This window comes from Rhizophagus irregularis, chromosome 8, assembly GCF_026210795.1.
Source record: "Rhizophagus irregularis chromosome 8, complete sequence".
Taxonomy (NCBI): domain Eukaryota; kingdom Fungi; phylum Glomeromycota; class Glomeromycetes; order Glomerales; family Glomeraceae; genus Rhizophagus; species Rhizophagus irregularis.
Window position 1 is genome coordinate 1647927 of NC_089436.1, and position 15740 is coordinate 1663666.

Here is a 15740-nt window from a genome sequence, read left to right on the forward strand (position 1 = left end):
ATAATTACATTTTAGCATTAAATTCAAATGATTTCGTTTTTTTTGAAAATAACTTTATCAGGAATTTCAACAATAATAAAAAGCATCGGATGATAAAAAATTATAACCCCATTTTTAGTTAATTATTATTATATTTGTTATTTGCAACGACAGTAATAATAATTAATACAAAGTGATTAAATCTTTATTAGTCAAAAAATTCTTTACAATTGATGAACAACAATAGACAATAAGTTACATTATTTCCTTTAATATTAATGAATGAAAACTAAGTTTATTTGTTTAAAGTAACAATTATTTTTAAATAGAATCAGAATCAGAATAAAATAGAAAATAGAAATCAAATCAAGTCTACGTAATAATTAATTCCTAATTAAATTAGGTAATGATAAATAAACATGCAAGCAATGCCAGTTTTTTTTTTTTTACTAATTAAATTGAGTAATAAATTATTTTAAATGTAACTTGATCTCATTCTTTAAAAATTATTTGTTATACGATAATTCTACCAAACATTACAAAGCTTTTTAGTAAGATTGACAAAAAATTTTTTTAAACAATGGCACAGAACCCAGAACTCCGGTCCAATGATAGTCAGAAAGGATTGTCATGACACTTCTCTCGGAGTTATTGATAGATAAATTTCTTAAATTCATTTTTTAAAATAAAAAAAAAATAAAAAAAAATAAAAATCAATAAAAATGTTGTACAATAATTTAGGGTTTATAGAAAGAGGAGTTGATATTCAAATGATTTTTAATTTGACTCGCATTATTATATTATTTAATTTTTTGTTTGTTTCTCTTATTAAAAATAATGATATAATTTTGCATCAAGCAAAAGAAAGATATTAGTAATTCATATTGAAAAGAACCGTTTCTTATTATATTATTCCCAGATATGAATAAACAAATAAAAAGGAAATGTTTATCCAGAATTTATTGTAAAGATTTTCCCAGTTTTAAATAAATAACAATTTAATTATAAACGATCATTATTTATTTATATAAAAGGATATTAGAATGCCTTATTTAAAAAAAAAATGAACATAAACAAAAAAGGAATTTTAATAATGATATTATAATAAACATTATATATATATATTTTTTAAAAAGATACTTTTCTTTTGTAAACAGATAATCTTTTACTACTAATTTAGAATAATAAAAAAAGTCTCATTAAAAAGAGATTTGGTCATGAGACATAATATATACACATACACAACTGTTTATATTTCCCAATGATTTACTTAATTAGAAACTTTCCGTACTTTTGTTAAATATTTCGAGAAATTTATAAACGGGAATACCCGGAATATCTCGGACTCTTTACCCCTCGTATGCTTTTATTGCGGATTTATCCGTAAGTCTTCAGTATTCTCTTTTTAAAAGAAATAAGAATTTTTGATCTAGAATTTACTTTCTTTATCGATCATGTGCACAATTTCCAAATTCGTTAATTAGGTACAAATTCACCATTTTGGGACATGAATAAGGTTTCCGACTTAATTAAAACAAAGCCACACAAAGGTCTTTTTCTTTAAATGAAACGATCAAATCATGAAGTTACCGTTCCTTAGTTGACAAAAAGTACTTTGTTTCGTTCATTTTCCTTAAAGGGGTAAAAATTATCAGGAGACGACGTGACAGACGACGTTATATATATATATATGTATATTAAGGAGTATAATTAGAAATTTAATAATAAACAAATAATTTAGGTGTATCTTTATGAAGAAGGAAATACGTATTCCTATTTAAGTGAATCCGATATCCAATTGTAATTGACTGCGTTAACACAAATGTGGCTAAACTTTACAATAAGGCGGATTCGCAGCTCCGATGAGTTTCACCAAAGAACAATCAATTTTAGTAACCGTAAAAAAAATATATATATAAATTAGTTTTTTTTTTTTTAAGAAAAAAAGAATCAAATTTCCTTTTTTTTAATACACAAAAAAAAAATATTTTTTTTTAGAAATAAAAAAAATATATATATATACGCGTTCTTTGTATTAAAAACACGTAAAAAAAACAATCGAAATTTTTGATAGAATTATGTCTAAACCAATTCCTATTAAATATAATGCGAGAAATACGCAAAAACTCGTTTATCCGACTCGCAAGAATTTAGGAGCTCAAAGAACAAAGATCACTCCAAGTTATAGAGTGAATCATTCGTTTCCTTCTTCTACTCAAATCAATATTCCTTCAATTCAAGCCGTTGATTCTAATGAAGAAAAAATTCATGATGATGAAGGATTTGAAATTAAGCCCACTATTAAAAAAACTTGTGCACGATGTAAAGAATCGAATAGATGTGTTAAATTACTTTATTCTAAGATTAATAGAATAGAAGAATTAGTTAAAGGTATCGCAAAATCTACCGATAATGTAATTGATACAAATAATAACATTATTATTGAGGTATTTTAGATTTTTTTTTAACTGTTTGTTGTTTGTTTTTGTTATTTTACATTTTTCTAACAATTTCTTCAAAATAGCAGCAATCTCAACAACCTCAACAACCTCCTTCCCCAATTCCTCAAATTTTCTTAACTCAACCTTCACAGTTATTAACTCCCGCTCCCTCTCCGATTCAAACTTTTTCAAATACATCGTTTAATAATTTTTCAAACCATAGTTTGGAAGATTTACAAAATATCGTATCAATCATAACAAACACTATGATTTCGAACAAAGGAGGTTGTGTACCTGTGGTTAGACCTAACGCTCTTCATATGTTCAATTAAAAGTAAAAAAAAAAAATCGAAAAAAAAAATTATGCAAAAAAATTAAGAAATTCTTTTTGTTTTGCTGGCAAAATCGGTTAAAAATTTTAAAAATTTTGGTTTTATAACTTTTATTAATTCCTTTTATATATATATATATATATATATATATATGAACAATTCGAAATCGATTTTTTTTTATTAGATATTAAGTACGAACGAAAAATTTTCATTTGTTATATTCTTTTCTTTCTTTATTTTTTCTTTTTCTTTTTTGTTTTTATAGCTTTTTTTCCCAAGAATTTATTTCCTTCGTTAAATTTCTCTTCGTTCATAGAATTTATGGCAATTTCTCTTTTCTCCCTTTATTTTCTAAGAAAATTCTTTTTCTTGTCTAAATAACATATGACCTACTTACAAGATTTATTTTAAGTTTATATCCTTTTAAGTTTCAATTTAAATATTTTTATTTTTTTACAAAAAAAAATAAATACAAAGGCACTTAGTTTAAAATAGAATCACGTGCCAAAACTACGTATTAAAGTATTAAATCACTGCGTAACTAATATCGGCATTTTAATCATTGTATCCCATAAAAGAAACGTTGATTGTATTGTACGTTTATGTAGTTCAAAATCGGAAGTGGCAAATTTTTTTGAAATAATCTTACTAATATTTATGATTTTTACCGGCTTAGAAATTTACGCGCTTTATAATATGAAACTAAATGAGTTTCAAATGATCATTTAGGTGTGATTAAAGAATACGCCAAGTGGATATTTATCCCTATATAAATTACTGTTTAAATCTTGGTTTATAACTTTTCTGATATCTTTCATTAGATTTATTTAGACATAAGTACATTCTATTTACGCCTAATTAAAAAGAAAACCTTGCTTCTAAAAATAAAACTCTTTATTTCATTGCCATAGACAAATACGGAAATGATCGGCTGTAACACGAGGATTTTGTCAATAATACAGTACTTTTTACTGTGTACGCATAAAAAAAATTATATTTATATTATATTTATGCCCCTAATAAAAGAAAAAAATGTTATTTTTAAATTTTTAATTTTTCTACGTAGAAACTTTTTAAGATAAGAGTAAAAGTAGTAGTACATCATTTATCCTTAATTTGACATTATTATAACTATTTATATAATTATCTTTGTTGATCACAATTCTCTTTGATTTATTACCCAAAAAAGAACAGAATAAAATAATCTGGTGTTGTATGTTTACTTTTTTCTTTCGTTAATAATAATAATAAAGATGCAAATTTATGTAATAGAATAAATAATATTATAAAAAAATTTCTTTTAAAAAGCTTTTTTTTTTTTTTTTTACAAAAATTACGATTAACTGCGGGAATCCATTTGAAAAGATGAACTTGATTTTTTTCCATAATTGTAAACAATAACGAGCAAAGTGTCTTTTGTTGCCCCAGAAAAAAAAAAAAACAAAAAAAAAAAAATTTACGTATAATAAGTATAATAACAAAGAACTTAATAAAATAGTTAAATTAACGAAAGAAAATGGGTTTTATAATTACTATTAGTGATAAATAATTACCATCCAAATTGTCAATTTTAGTAAAATGGTAAATTTAAAATAACAACACGTGGACGCCCAGATCGGACTTTCAAGTCCGGCAAGTATATAATAAAAAGTTTTTTCATTAAAATTTAAATTTCTTTTTTTTTTATAACCTTTTGGTTATAAATTATTATATGTTATAAATATAGTTTTTTTTTTTTGTCAAGGTAAAAAAAAATAAGAAATAAATATATTATTATATTGTTATTTTGTTATTGTAAAAAATATAAATGTTGTGATATAAATATATATATATATTATATATTATATATTATATATTATATATATATATTTTTTTTATAAATGCTTTATTATTAATTATTTTATTAATCAATCATTCATTATGTGTCAATTATAGTTACAAGTATACAAGTATAAAAAAAAAATACGGGTTTAAAGAAGAAAAAAATCAAGTTTTTTTTATTTTTATGATTCTTCCTTTTTTCTCAAAAATTTAATAATTTAAAAAAAAGTCCTTTTTTATAAATAAATAAAAAAAAAATTCCTTTTTTGTAATTATTTACGTATAATGTCCGACCAAATGAATCAAGAAAGTATTCAACAGTCATTTCCTTCTATTTCAATTCCTGGTTCTATTAATAATAATGGAAAAGAAGAAAATATCACTTCTTCCATAAATTCCCTTCTTAATAATAATCATGAATCTATACCTTTAACAGCCACGAATAATCCTTCAATTGGTGATGAAACTACACCAGTAACCAAAAAACGTTCTCGAAGAACTGGTCGTCCTATACGTAATAAAATTGTTAAAGAATCATCAAATAAAAATGAACCTTATACAATTCCTTATTCAACGAGATCTCAAACTCAACAACTTCGTCAACAAGCTTCTACCGTGACAGAAACTTCAAGCTCTTCAACCATTGTAAGTATTAATGAAACAGAAGAAAGTACTAATGATATTAATATGGTAAATTCGCAAGTTCCTACAACAGAAAGAAAGAAACATTGTTCCAAATGTAAAGAATCAGCAAATATTGCGAAAATTATCAATTCTAAAATGGATAGAATTGAAGAATTGGTTAGAAATCTAAAAAAAGTTACTGATGAAATCAGTCAGGTGAGTATTTTTTTTTAATTAATAATCAATTTTTTTATAAATATTATAAATATTTTAACGTTTCTTCTTCCTTCTCTTCTTCTAGAATAGTCATCCTTCATCATTAGCCACTAGAAATAAAACTTTTAATTCATTAGATTTCTCGAGAATGACTATAAGTGATTTACAAAATTTGGTAATGGTTGTAACTAATACGATCATGACCACGGCATCTACAGAATCTTCTAATTTAAATATCATTAAATCGGAATTTGATGAAGGATCTCAATTCTTGAAACTTGAGACTCAACAATAGATCATTATCTGAGGTTTTTTTTTTCAATTGAAAATTAGAGATAATAGATAAATATTTTTTTTATCTTATTCATTAAGTATTTTTTTTTTATTTTTAAAGTTCGATTTCTTTGAAATTACCCGAGAGTAATTTTCTCCTTTATTATTTTCGAATTAATATTGTCGACAAAAATTCCCCTAACCCCCTCCCTCTTTTTATTTTTTATGAACGATGAGAAATTTTTTTTCTTTATTTTACATAAATTTTACATAAGATTTTGTTTTTATGATTTCTTCTAAGATTTGTTACTTTTAATAAAATTCCTATGAATGTTAAATAAATTTCGCTAAATTCTTTCGTTTTATTATGAATAGATTCAGATAAAAAAAATAAAATAGATTTTTTTTTTTGATGAATTACTGCGCCACGAAAATGACAATCCAAACGCGGTAAAATAAAAGGTACTATATCTAGATATAATTAACCCGTGACCCTTTTCCAATTACAGTAATAGATTTTTTCGATAATCAATCATCAAAAAGGAACAAAAGCTAAGAAATTTTTATTTTTTTTTTTTTTCGTGAAACAATTGGATATTCATAGTAGTTTGTATAAGGATCATCCGAAAAAATTTTTTATTATGTTAATACGCCATAATAAAATCGGTGAGACCCGAAAACGCCTTTGATATTGTTCAAATATCCCAAATTCTTTAAAGGTATTATTACCTTGATACCCATACATTATAAATTCGGTTTGTAGAAAGTGTATAATGAACCCATTATAACTATATTATTATTAAAGTGGCGCATTAAATCATATATCTGATCACTGATCAATATTTACTACCCATTTAAAATTTATTCCGCCATGCAAGTTTATCGACAGGATCTGGAACTTGATTTATATTTATTATCACTATTAAATGGTCTGTTCTTTTAATTTCGCACGGTAACCACGGTTATTACGTACACATTTACACAAACTTACGTTTTCGTTCTAGAAAAATAGGTCCTTACTTGGCATTTCTACTTTTGGAAATTCTTCTGAATTTTCCATTGTTGTTATGAACGAAGGGAAATTTTCAAAAAAAGTTCCCAATGTCAACTCAACACGTGTTCGCACAGTTAATGTAAATCATTTCCTTACTACCCAATTTTTTTTGCCAACTCTTTTTTGTTCTACCGAATTTTGATTGTTCATTTGAATTTTATTGGGGTCCTACTAACTAAATAAGTCAACTTTTATTTAAAAGAATAAATAATCAAAATAATGCCAAGTTATGTTGTTACATATGCAAACATTAAAAATATATTTTTTTTTATAGTAATAATATGAATGAAAAAAAAAATTATATATACGAAATAAAATGGGGAATTACGGGATTTGAAGAAAAAATTTTTTTTTTTTTTTTTTTTCTCAATCGTAAAATGATAGGATTGTTATAGATAGACCTTACTGTAAGATCATGCGATAAAATATATACAGTATTTACAGTATATACAGTATAGAATATGTATATATATATATTTTTTTTCTCGTTATTTTTATTTTATTTTTTTTTTTGAATAAAGAAAAATAGAAGTTTATCTTTCTTTTTTTTCAAAAACAATATTTCATTCTAATTGTAAAAAAATCGATTGTTTGAAAAAAAAAAAAATTTTTCATATAATTATGTTCTTAGATCAATGAGATCATATGTTAATGTACGTTTTGAGGCTTGCAGAAAATGAAAATAATACTAAACTACAATAGATTTTATTAATCAGTTTAAACATATATATCCAAAGGCGGATGGTTATCGGGACGACAAATCAAGTTGAGAAAAAAAAGTTTGTGTTTGTCTAGTATTATTCAAAGTATCGTCGAATAATACCGACAAAGTAAATCAATCATTATGATTGGCTTTTACGAGTTACGGTCAATCATTCATCCTTCATAGAAAACTCGGGGTATTGATTTTTCTTTTTTTTTTTTTTATTCTCAATTAAAAAAATTAAAACTGAATACTATACTTTTATTTTATTTGTCAATAATAATAATAATATTGCTGAAATAATTTCTTTTCAAGTCTCAAAACATCCATCAAATCTTTTTTCGATTGGTGATATCGTAATTCTGATGACAAATATTTTTTATTAGTACGCGTAAATATAGCCATGATTTATAATTCCGCTCCCGATTCCGTTCCCGATTCTCCGAATAACAAAATAAAAAAGGGGGATTATGGGGATTATGTTATAATTTGATAAATTGATAAAGTATAACATATATTCAGTTATAATATATTCACTATGATGTAAACTATGATATAATAGAAATCTTCTATCAAGAAATTTTCTATGCCCCTTTATTATATTATCTGTTATAATTTTATTTATTTATTTAATTTATATTTTTAGTTTCAATTTATAATTCAAGATGATTTTTCAAGGTTAAACCATAAATATTATAATAAAGTGAGATGGATTAAATCCAGCTCTGATCATAGAGAATATTATGTTAAACAATTTTTCTTTATTCATCAAAAAAAGTATAAACAAAGAATATTTATTATGAGCATTATTATACGAAATTGAGTAAAATTGAATCCATTTGCACCAAGACCTTTTGGAATTTTCCCCATGATTTTAAACGTTGCTTGATTATCATTTAGCAAGATGAACCAAATGATCTCTGTTTTTTTTAGTTGCGTTAGGTGATTTTAAAGGTACTTACAGCAGAAATATTCCGCATTTTACATAAAATTACATAACATAATCTTCTTTAAAGTTCTCGTTTTCTGTAACACTTTTTAACTGATGAAGGAAAATAGGAATCAAATCACGTTTAAAAAAAGTCTTGAAATTATTTAAACTATATTAAATGTGGTCATAAGTTACGTTATTATAAATTCAAAGTAATTAAAGTAATTGATTCTAGGTATCAAAGCATTATAAGTAAAGCGAATAACAAAATATGTCATTTGATTAAGAAATCAATTTAGTACCGTGACTATAATATTTCTATATTATAAATCATTCTCAAACGATGGATTATCGACATATTGACTAAAACTAAAGCAAATGTAAAAGTTAATAAAACCTAATCCTTTAATTTTCTTAATATATAATAAGTAATAACTATTCATTTACTATATTTTTACTACGAAAGGACGAAAGGTACTATTATATTACATAATTATATAATCTATATATATCATTTTAAAAGATATTATAATAATTACTTTCTATTTATTGTTATTTAAGTTTTATTAATAAAGAAAGTTACTTTAATTTATAAAAATACTATAAAAAAGAAATCTTAAAAAAAGTATCTTTAAACTATTCATTTAAATAGAAAAAAAAGTAAAATTATGTAATTAGTATTATTAAATATATCTTATGAATAATTTTACTTAGATTATTAAATATAATTTCATTTAATTAAATTACCAAAATCCTTATAAAAAACAAAATTCTGGAAAAACTCTGATAAATAATTATTTTCTCTAATTTTTATTTCAAAGAATTTCAGATATATAACTGAATCATTTTTCTAAAAAATTTTTTATAGGGAATTATGCTTTAAAGTTGTTAAATAATATAAAATTTTGGTGCAAAAAATCTATAAATTATTAATTTCTTCTGCCAGCATGAATTTATTTATATTTAAAAATTCTTGATTTTTCAGAATCATGTAAATCTCTATGAATTGCATTCTTATTATGAATTTGAGAAAGTGCATTAATTTTATAAATATTAATTTAAATAATTAAGGATATAAAAATTACTTATAAATTGTTAAATATTATAAATTTAAATTGCAAATAAAGATTTATTTAATTATTTCTATTATACAGTCAAACCTTGATATAGCAAACCCTTGATATAGTGAATTTTTCAGACAACTATAATAAATTTCCCCTTGCTATAACGAATTAACCAATCAAATCTCTTAAAATCTTCACTATAGCCCTATAGCAAAGTTGAGGTCTGGAACCTAGGGTTCGTTATAACAAGGGTTGACTGTACTTATCAGCAGAATTGATTTTTTAAATTATTAATAAACATAATATAATGTCATAATTTATAGTAATTTATATATTTTATTAATGATAATTATAACTAATATAATTGATTTTGCTAATGACATAATATTTTTGACAAAATCCTTTTAATTTTACCGAAAAGTATAGTCTTTACTAGTAAAATTGAATTTTAATAATTACTACATAGTAATTTTAATAATTTTTAATTATCAGTGATTTTACTTTTAAATTAATTGTATTATATTTCATAATTTATAATATGATATTATTTTTATATATTAAATTCAAGCCTTATGACTCATTTTTTTGTTATTTCTATCAAAAAATTTAGTATTTTGGATAGTATAAGTATGTTTTTTTTAATCAATAATTCATATAATCTATTAAAAATTAATAAATTGCTATAAACTTTTAGTGTAAAAATATTAAAAATTTTAAAAATTTATAGAGGATTTATATGCAAATTATAAAATAAGAATATTAAAATTTACACCAATTAAATTTAATAAATTTAATAAATTAATCATAAATAAAATTACCTAGGTGAAATCACCTTTATAGGTGATCTTCATCTGAAAAGAAAATTAGCAATAATATAATTTTATATACTTTTAATTAATTAAATAAAATATTAATAAAATATTATATTAGAATTATTTTTATATTTATATAAAGTTTTAATTCTTAATAAAATACTATTTTAATAAAATAAATTAAAAGAAAAATTAAAAAATTTATTTATTATATATTTAATATGATATTTTATATAAAAAATACTTTTTTTAAAAAAAAAGTTTATATAATATTATATATTTATTATAATTATAGTAATAAATTTATAATATAATGATAATACTAGCAAGTATTTTATTAGATTTTTAATTTTAGCTAAAAGTATATTATAATACTAGTAGTATTAAATTATTATTATTAGTAAACTTTAATAATATCATACTCTTTATAAAAATTACTTATTTAATTTTTTTAATTTATTTTATATTTTCCTTTATTTTTATTATTATTTTATATTTATATTTTTACTTTAAATATTTATTTAAAATACCAATATTGCTATTATTTTATATCTTAATGATGAAGAATATACTCCAAAGCAAGAATTTATAAGAGAGAAGTTGATGTTAATATCTGATCCAAAAAAGGTTGAATATCTACCTTAAAACATATTATCTGTACATTTCGTTTATGTTTCTTCTAATAATAATGAGATAGATCAAGCTATTGATTATGCCAGAAGACATGGTGATAGTGTTGCGATCTGTTAATCCATCAATTCATCAATCCGCAGATTTATCCAATTCGAATTCCATCTGGATGATCCAGATGAATTTCGGTCAGATCACGAATAATCTGACAGATGATCTGGATAATTCATTAATAAAATCAATAAAATCTGAAATAATCCGTTAAATTTATAATTCTTTTTTTTTTTAATTATTATACTGAATACTTCAGAAAAAAAAATTGGGATAACGTTTCGATACTTACAACCTTTCGAAGTAAGTTTTTTTTTTATCTCTTTTTTTTTATATTGATATTAAAATTGTTCTTTAATTTTTTTTCCTAGGTTTGTGAGATAGCCTTAAAGTAGGGTTATTTTTTTTTACTCATCTTTCTTTTCTTTTTTCTTTATGAACAGTACTAAACTTTAAAAATTTTTTTTCTAAATAAGTTTATATCTTACTTGATGGAAGGCTTTTTTTCTTCTCTTTTCGTTATCATACTTTTTTTCTTTAAACAGTACTAACTGTCCTTTAATATTTTTTTCTCAAGAAAGTTTTAGCTTCCCTTGAAGTAAGTTTTTTCTTTTTCTTTCATCTTTTTTCTTTTTTCTTTAGAATGGTAATAACTAATTTTTTTATAGGAAAAATTTAGTAGTTAACAGTCTAATAGACTGTTAACTACTTGCTATATAATGTTACCTACTTATGGGTATAATGTTACCTACTTTCTTGTTTTCGTGCTCTATGGCCTTTTTTATTGCTTTATTGCTATCTACTTGATTTTATTATTTTGTAGCTTTTTTATTGCTTTGTAGATATTTATTTGATTTTATTGCTCTATTCCTTTTTTATTACCTTCTAACTATCTGCTTATTTTCAATGGTCTGTGCTCATTTTATTAATAAAGAGCTATTTATTTGTTTACCTGCTTCTGGGTCTCTTTGGTTGCCTGTTAAGGTGTCGAGGGTGCTTTCCTTCTTTACCTATTTTGTTGCCTGCCAGAATGCCGAAATATGGTAAAAAAAATATCACGTCGGGTGGCGCAGTAATTCGATCTAGATCCGCGATTAATTTCGGCCGGCACTATGCCATAATTTCGGCCGATCTTTTAGACACACGATTTGAGGTTCCAACTTTCGCGCATGGTAGTGACCTGGTACTACTGCGAACTGCCATGGAACGAACAGTAGGGAACTGGTAGTTTGCCAGCTTGGATGCCGAAATATTATGTCTAAAGAACTGGCCGAATTTATAGAGCGATTTTTGACTGCGCCTTATTGCGCCGGTCACGTGATCCTGTTCGGCGTCCGAACACCCTCACATAGTTACGGGATAGTGACGGGAATGTTCTGGGAATGTTTCCAGGAACCAATATATATGCATTTGTGCCACATATTTTTTGTATCTAGAATTGGAGGTGCATATGTATTATCTTGGCCTGACCCATTTGATTGCCGGAAGTGCACCAACTATTGCCTATTAGTTGCCGGTATATTGGCGGGATGTTGTAAGCACTTCCGAGGTCCGATCATGGTTTAATCTGGGTCGGAGATAATGTGTATGCTACTTTTTTTGAGTGTCCATAGGGAAATATGGACGCTATGGACAATTATGGTATCGTTTTTGGGGATTTTAAGTTTATTGCTTCTTTTCTTCTATATTTGTCCCTAGTGTCCATAGTGTCCATAGTAAAAGTTAAGTTGTAGGGAAATTTTCGAAACTTTTCCTATGCTATAAATGTTCCATTATATGCGATCATTTTTTATGCTATATGGGTGGTATATGTGTAATATATGCTATGCTAAAAATAAAAAAAAAGTTAAGAGATCCGATTTTTTCTATGGTCGCTATGGTCGCTATGGTCACCCATCTGTAAAGCCTTCCAGAGATCTAAAAGCATCAAAAACCCTACTTCTGACGTCCATAGTCTGATTTTTTTCTATGGTCACTATGGTCACCCATCTGGACGGCTTTCCAGGAATCTAAACTGCCCAAAACCTACTTCCGACGTCCATAGAAGCATTCATAGTCCGATTTTTTTCTATGGACAACTTTCTAAGGCCAGTTCTGTATTGTATCAAACCTTTTAATTTTATCGAGCCGAATTTATGAATAATGTCGCAAAATAATCTCTTGATTTGTAGCTCTATTTTTTTCTTCAGCTGAGGCAGTGTGTATGCTATTTTTTGAGCGTCACTAGTGTCACCAGTTAGTATACGGAACTAGTGACAGAACTAGTGACACGTTCGTTATACTTCTTGAGGTTATTATGCTATTTCATTTCTTTCTTGATTAGTGTCACTAGTGTCACTAGTAAAAGAGTAATAAATTCTGAAAAAAAAAACGAATTTTTTCTATGCTATCTTCTATGATGTATATATATTATGGTATGATATATGTATAGTGTATATATGCTATAAAAAAATAAAAAAAAGTTAAGGAACTCAGATTTTTCTAGTGACGCTAGTGACACTGGCGACACTCATCGAGAAAGATTTCTTTCAGCTTAGAATTCTTAAAGAGCCTATCGTCTGCGTCACTGGCTCCGTCACCAGCTTTTTTTCTAGCGACACGATCCCAAAGGGATCCACTAGTGATAAGTTGTATTATTTTTGTTTACCTCTAAATTACCTACCAGTATCTCCGCCGAAGCCAACTTAGCCTGCTTTTTCTGATGATAATGCTCCCTTGATCTATGTTTTTTTGCATGTGTATCGCAATAGTCATATTTGGATCTTGTATTCTCTTCACACTCCGGGTTCTTTGCAAGGAACTTGCCTAGATTTTTGATGGACTTTACATCCCTTTGGATGATAGCATCTCCGATTGCACACTTCTCCAGTCCTAAGAATATATGGACAATAATAAAAATTCCAGAGTGTCACCTTTTTTCCGCCTCCTATTTGTATATATCAATTAATAATGTCGGGGAATTATTTTCATTTTAAACTTTTTTCTTGTGAATAATATACCTCGAGATTTGGTATAACTATAAATTATCGTAAATTGCTTGAGAAAAAATGACTGAACATTCCGAGCTTTCAGAGTTCCTCTCCGACGCCTCCGCCCTTTTTCACCCAGAGGCTGAAAAAGATAAAATGGAAGCCCAAGTAATTCACTATTCCGGTGCAAATTACTTGAATGGCATCCCAACTCGAGATGATATAGTTGCGGAAAATGATGGAGGTTTAACAGCAATTCTTGATAATGCTTTATCCAATTACCAAGAGATCCCTTTCATGGCCGTTGATTTTGGAGGGTTGTCAGAAAAAATAGGAGAAAAGAACCGTTATGTTTTGCGTCTTTATGGCTCTCTTATCAATGGCCAAAAAGCAGTAGTTACCCTTATAGGAATCCGGGTATTCTTTGATATTCGCGTACCTGAGAAGGAATCTGTGGATGACTTTAAGATAAAAATAGACGAAATTCTATGTAGTACTATAAACGCTAGAGCCTATCGAGGTATTCCCTTTCCGCGGTTATCATACAGAAAAAAAGTTATATTTACGAGTTTTTACGCATGGTACTGGAGATAGAAAGAAAGCCCTCCAAGCCATCCAAGATAATGATTTCGAAACTGCATCAGATGATATATCCTCATTTCACCGTAAAATAGCTAGAGAGAATGGAATTGCAATTTCTGGTTGGTCCATGATGAGCAAGTATTGTTGCAGAAAACATCCTCAATATACATACGATTTTCACGTTTCTGTAAATCATTTTCGAGCAGTAGAAGACCTAAAAATGATAAGTGACCGTTTTCCGCTTCCAGCACTCATAAGAGATCGTACGCTTATCCTCACGTGGGATATAGAGACGCAATCACGAGAGCTGGGAGAATTTGCTGAAGTACATAATAAAGAGGATAATGTATTTATGATTTGCATGACCTTGCATTGGAAAGACGATCCAAAACCGCTAAAACAAATCTGTCTCGTCGATCTTGAAACTGCGCCAGACCCACGCTGGATAACAGTTGTATGTAGAAATCAGCCAAATTTATTAAAGGCATTTGCATTATGTTGGAGAGCCTTTCAACCTGATATCCAGCTCGGTTTCAATGATTCTGATTATGATTGGCCATTCATTGTGGAAAGAGCTTCTAGACTTAATCTTCTCGAATGGATGTGGAAGCAGATGACGGGAGACTTTAAATCATCTGAAGAAATTCAAAAATGGAATTATTATGGAAAGATAGGGGTAAACTCTAAAAATACTTTTCAGAAGAAAAAAGGTGCTACTGATAATGAGGAGGAAGAAGAGTTCAAGGTACAGCCAATCAAGGTTAAAATTTGTCCAGAGGAAAATTTCATTTCCACTTTTCTTAAAATACCAGGCTGTGTGCCAATTGACGTACGTGTATGTTTTAAGAAACTCTACCCTCGCGCAGAAGTAGATAGGAAAAGCTCGCTTGCGTTTTACTTAAAAAAATGTGGACTTGATGGTAAGGCAGATATGCCATATAATAAAATGTGGAGAATCTACTCAGAAGCGAAAGCGGGCACCTCCCTAAGAGAATCGCATTCTTCTGCCATGCAAAACATGCATGAAGTAGCATATTATTGTATTATAGATGCATTGCGTTGCCAGGAGCTCATGGTTAAGCGAAATATAATTAATGAATATAGGGAGGTCGCTTCTTTAGCTTACGTATCTTTGTTCGATTCTCATTATCGAGCAAATGGAATGAAGGTGCGAAACCTTCTAGGTGCTTATGCCACCAAACTTGATATGCTATTTAGCACGAGACAGAGTAAAAATATAGAAAAGGGCAAGTATCCT

The 15740-nt window shown here is 26.6% G+C and overlaps 2 protein-coding genes across 2 annotated transcripts; both read left to right on the forward strand.

Moving 5' to 3' along the window:
* The first annotated feature begins 1920 nt into the window (after nt 1-1920).
* On the forward strand, nt 1921-3279 carry OCT59_028260 (uncharacterized protein). Its single transcript, XM_025313206.2, has 2 exons — nt 1921-2426; nt 2504-3279. The coding sequence occupies exons 1-2, from the start codon at nt 2058-2060 to the stop codon at nt 2750-2752; spliced, it is 618 nt and encodes a 205-aa protein (XP_025188037.1). The 5' UTR covers nt 1921-2057; the 3' UTR covers nt 2753-3279.
* A 1159-nt stretch (nt 3280-4438) lies between these two features.
* Nucleotides 4439-6050, forward strand: OCT59_028261 (uncharacterized protein). The gene is made up of 3 exons (XM_066147171.1): nt 4439-4496; nt 4688-5413; nt 5499-6050. The coding sequence occupies exons 2-3, from the start codon at nt 4859-4861 to the stop codon at nt 5706-5708; spliced, it is 765 nt and encodes a 254-aa protein (XP_065993908.1). The 5' UTR covers nt 4439-4496; nt 4688-4858; the 3' UTR covers nt 5709-6050.
* The last annotated feature ends 9690 nt before the right edge of the window (nt 6051-15740 follow it).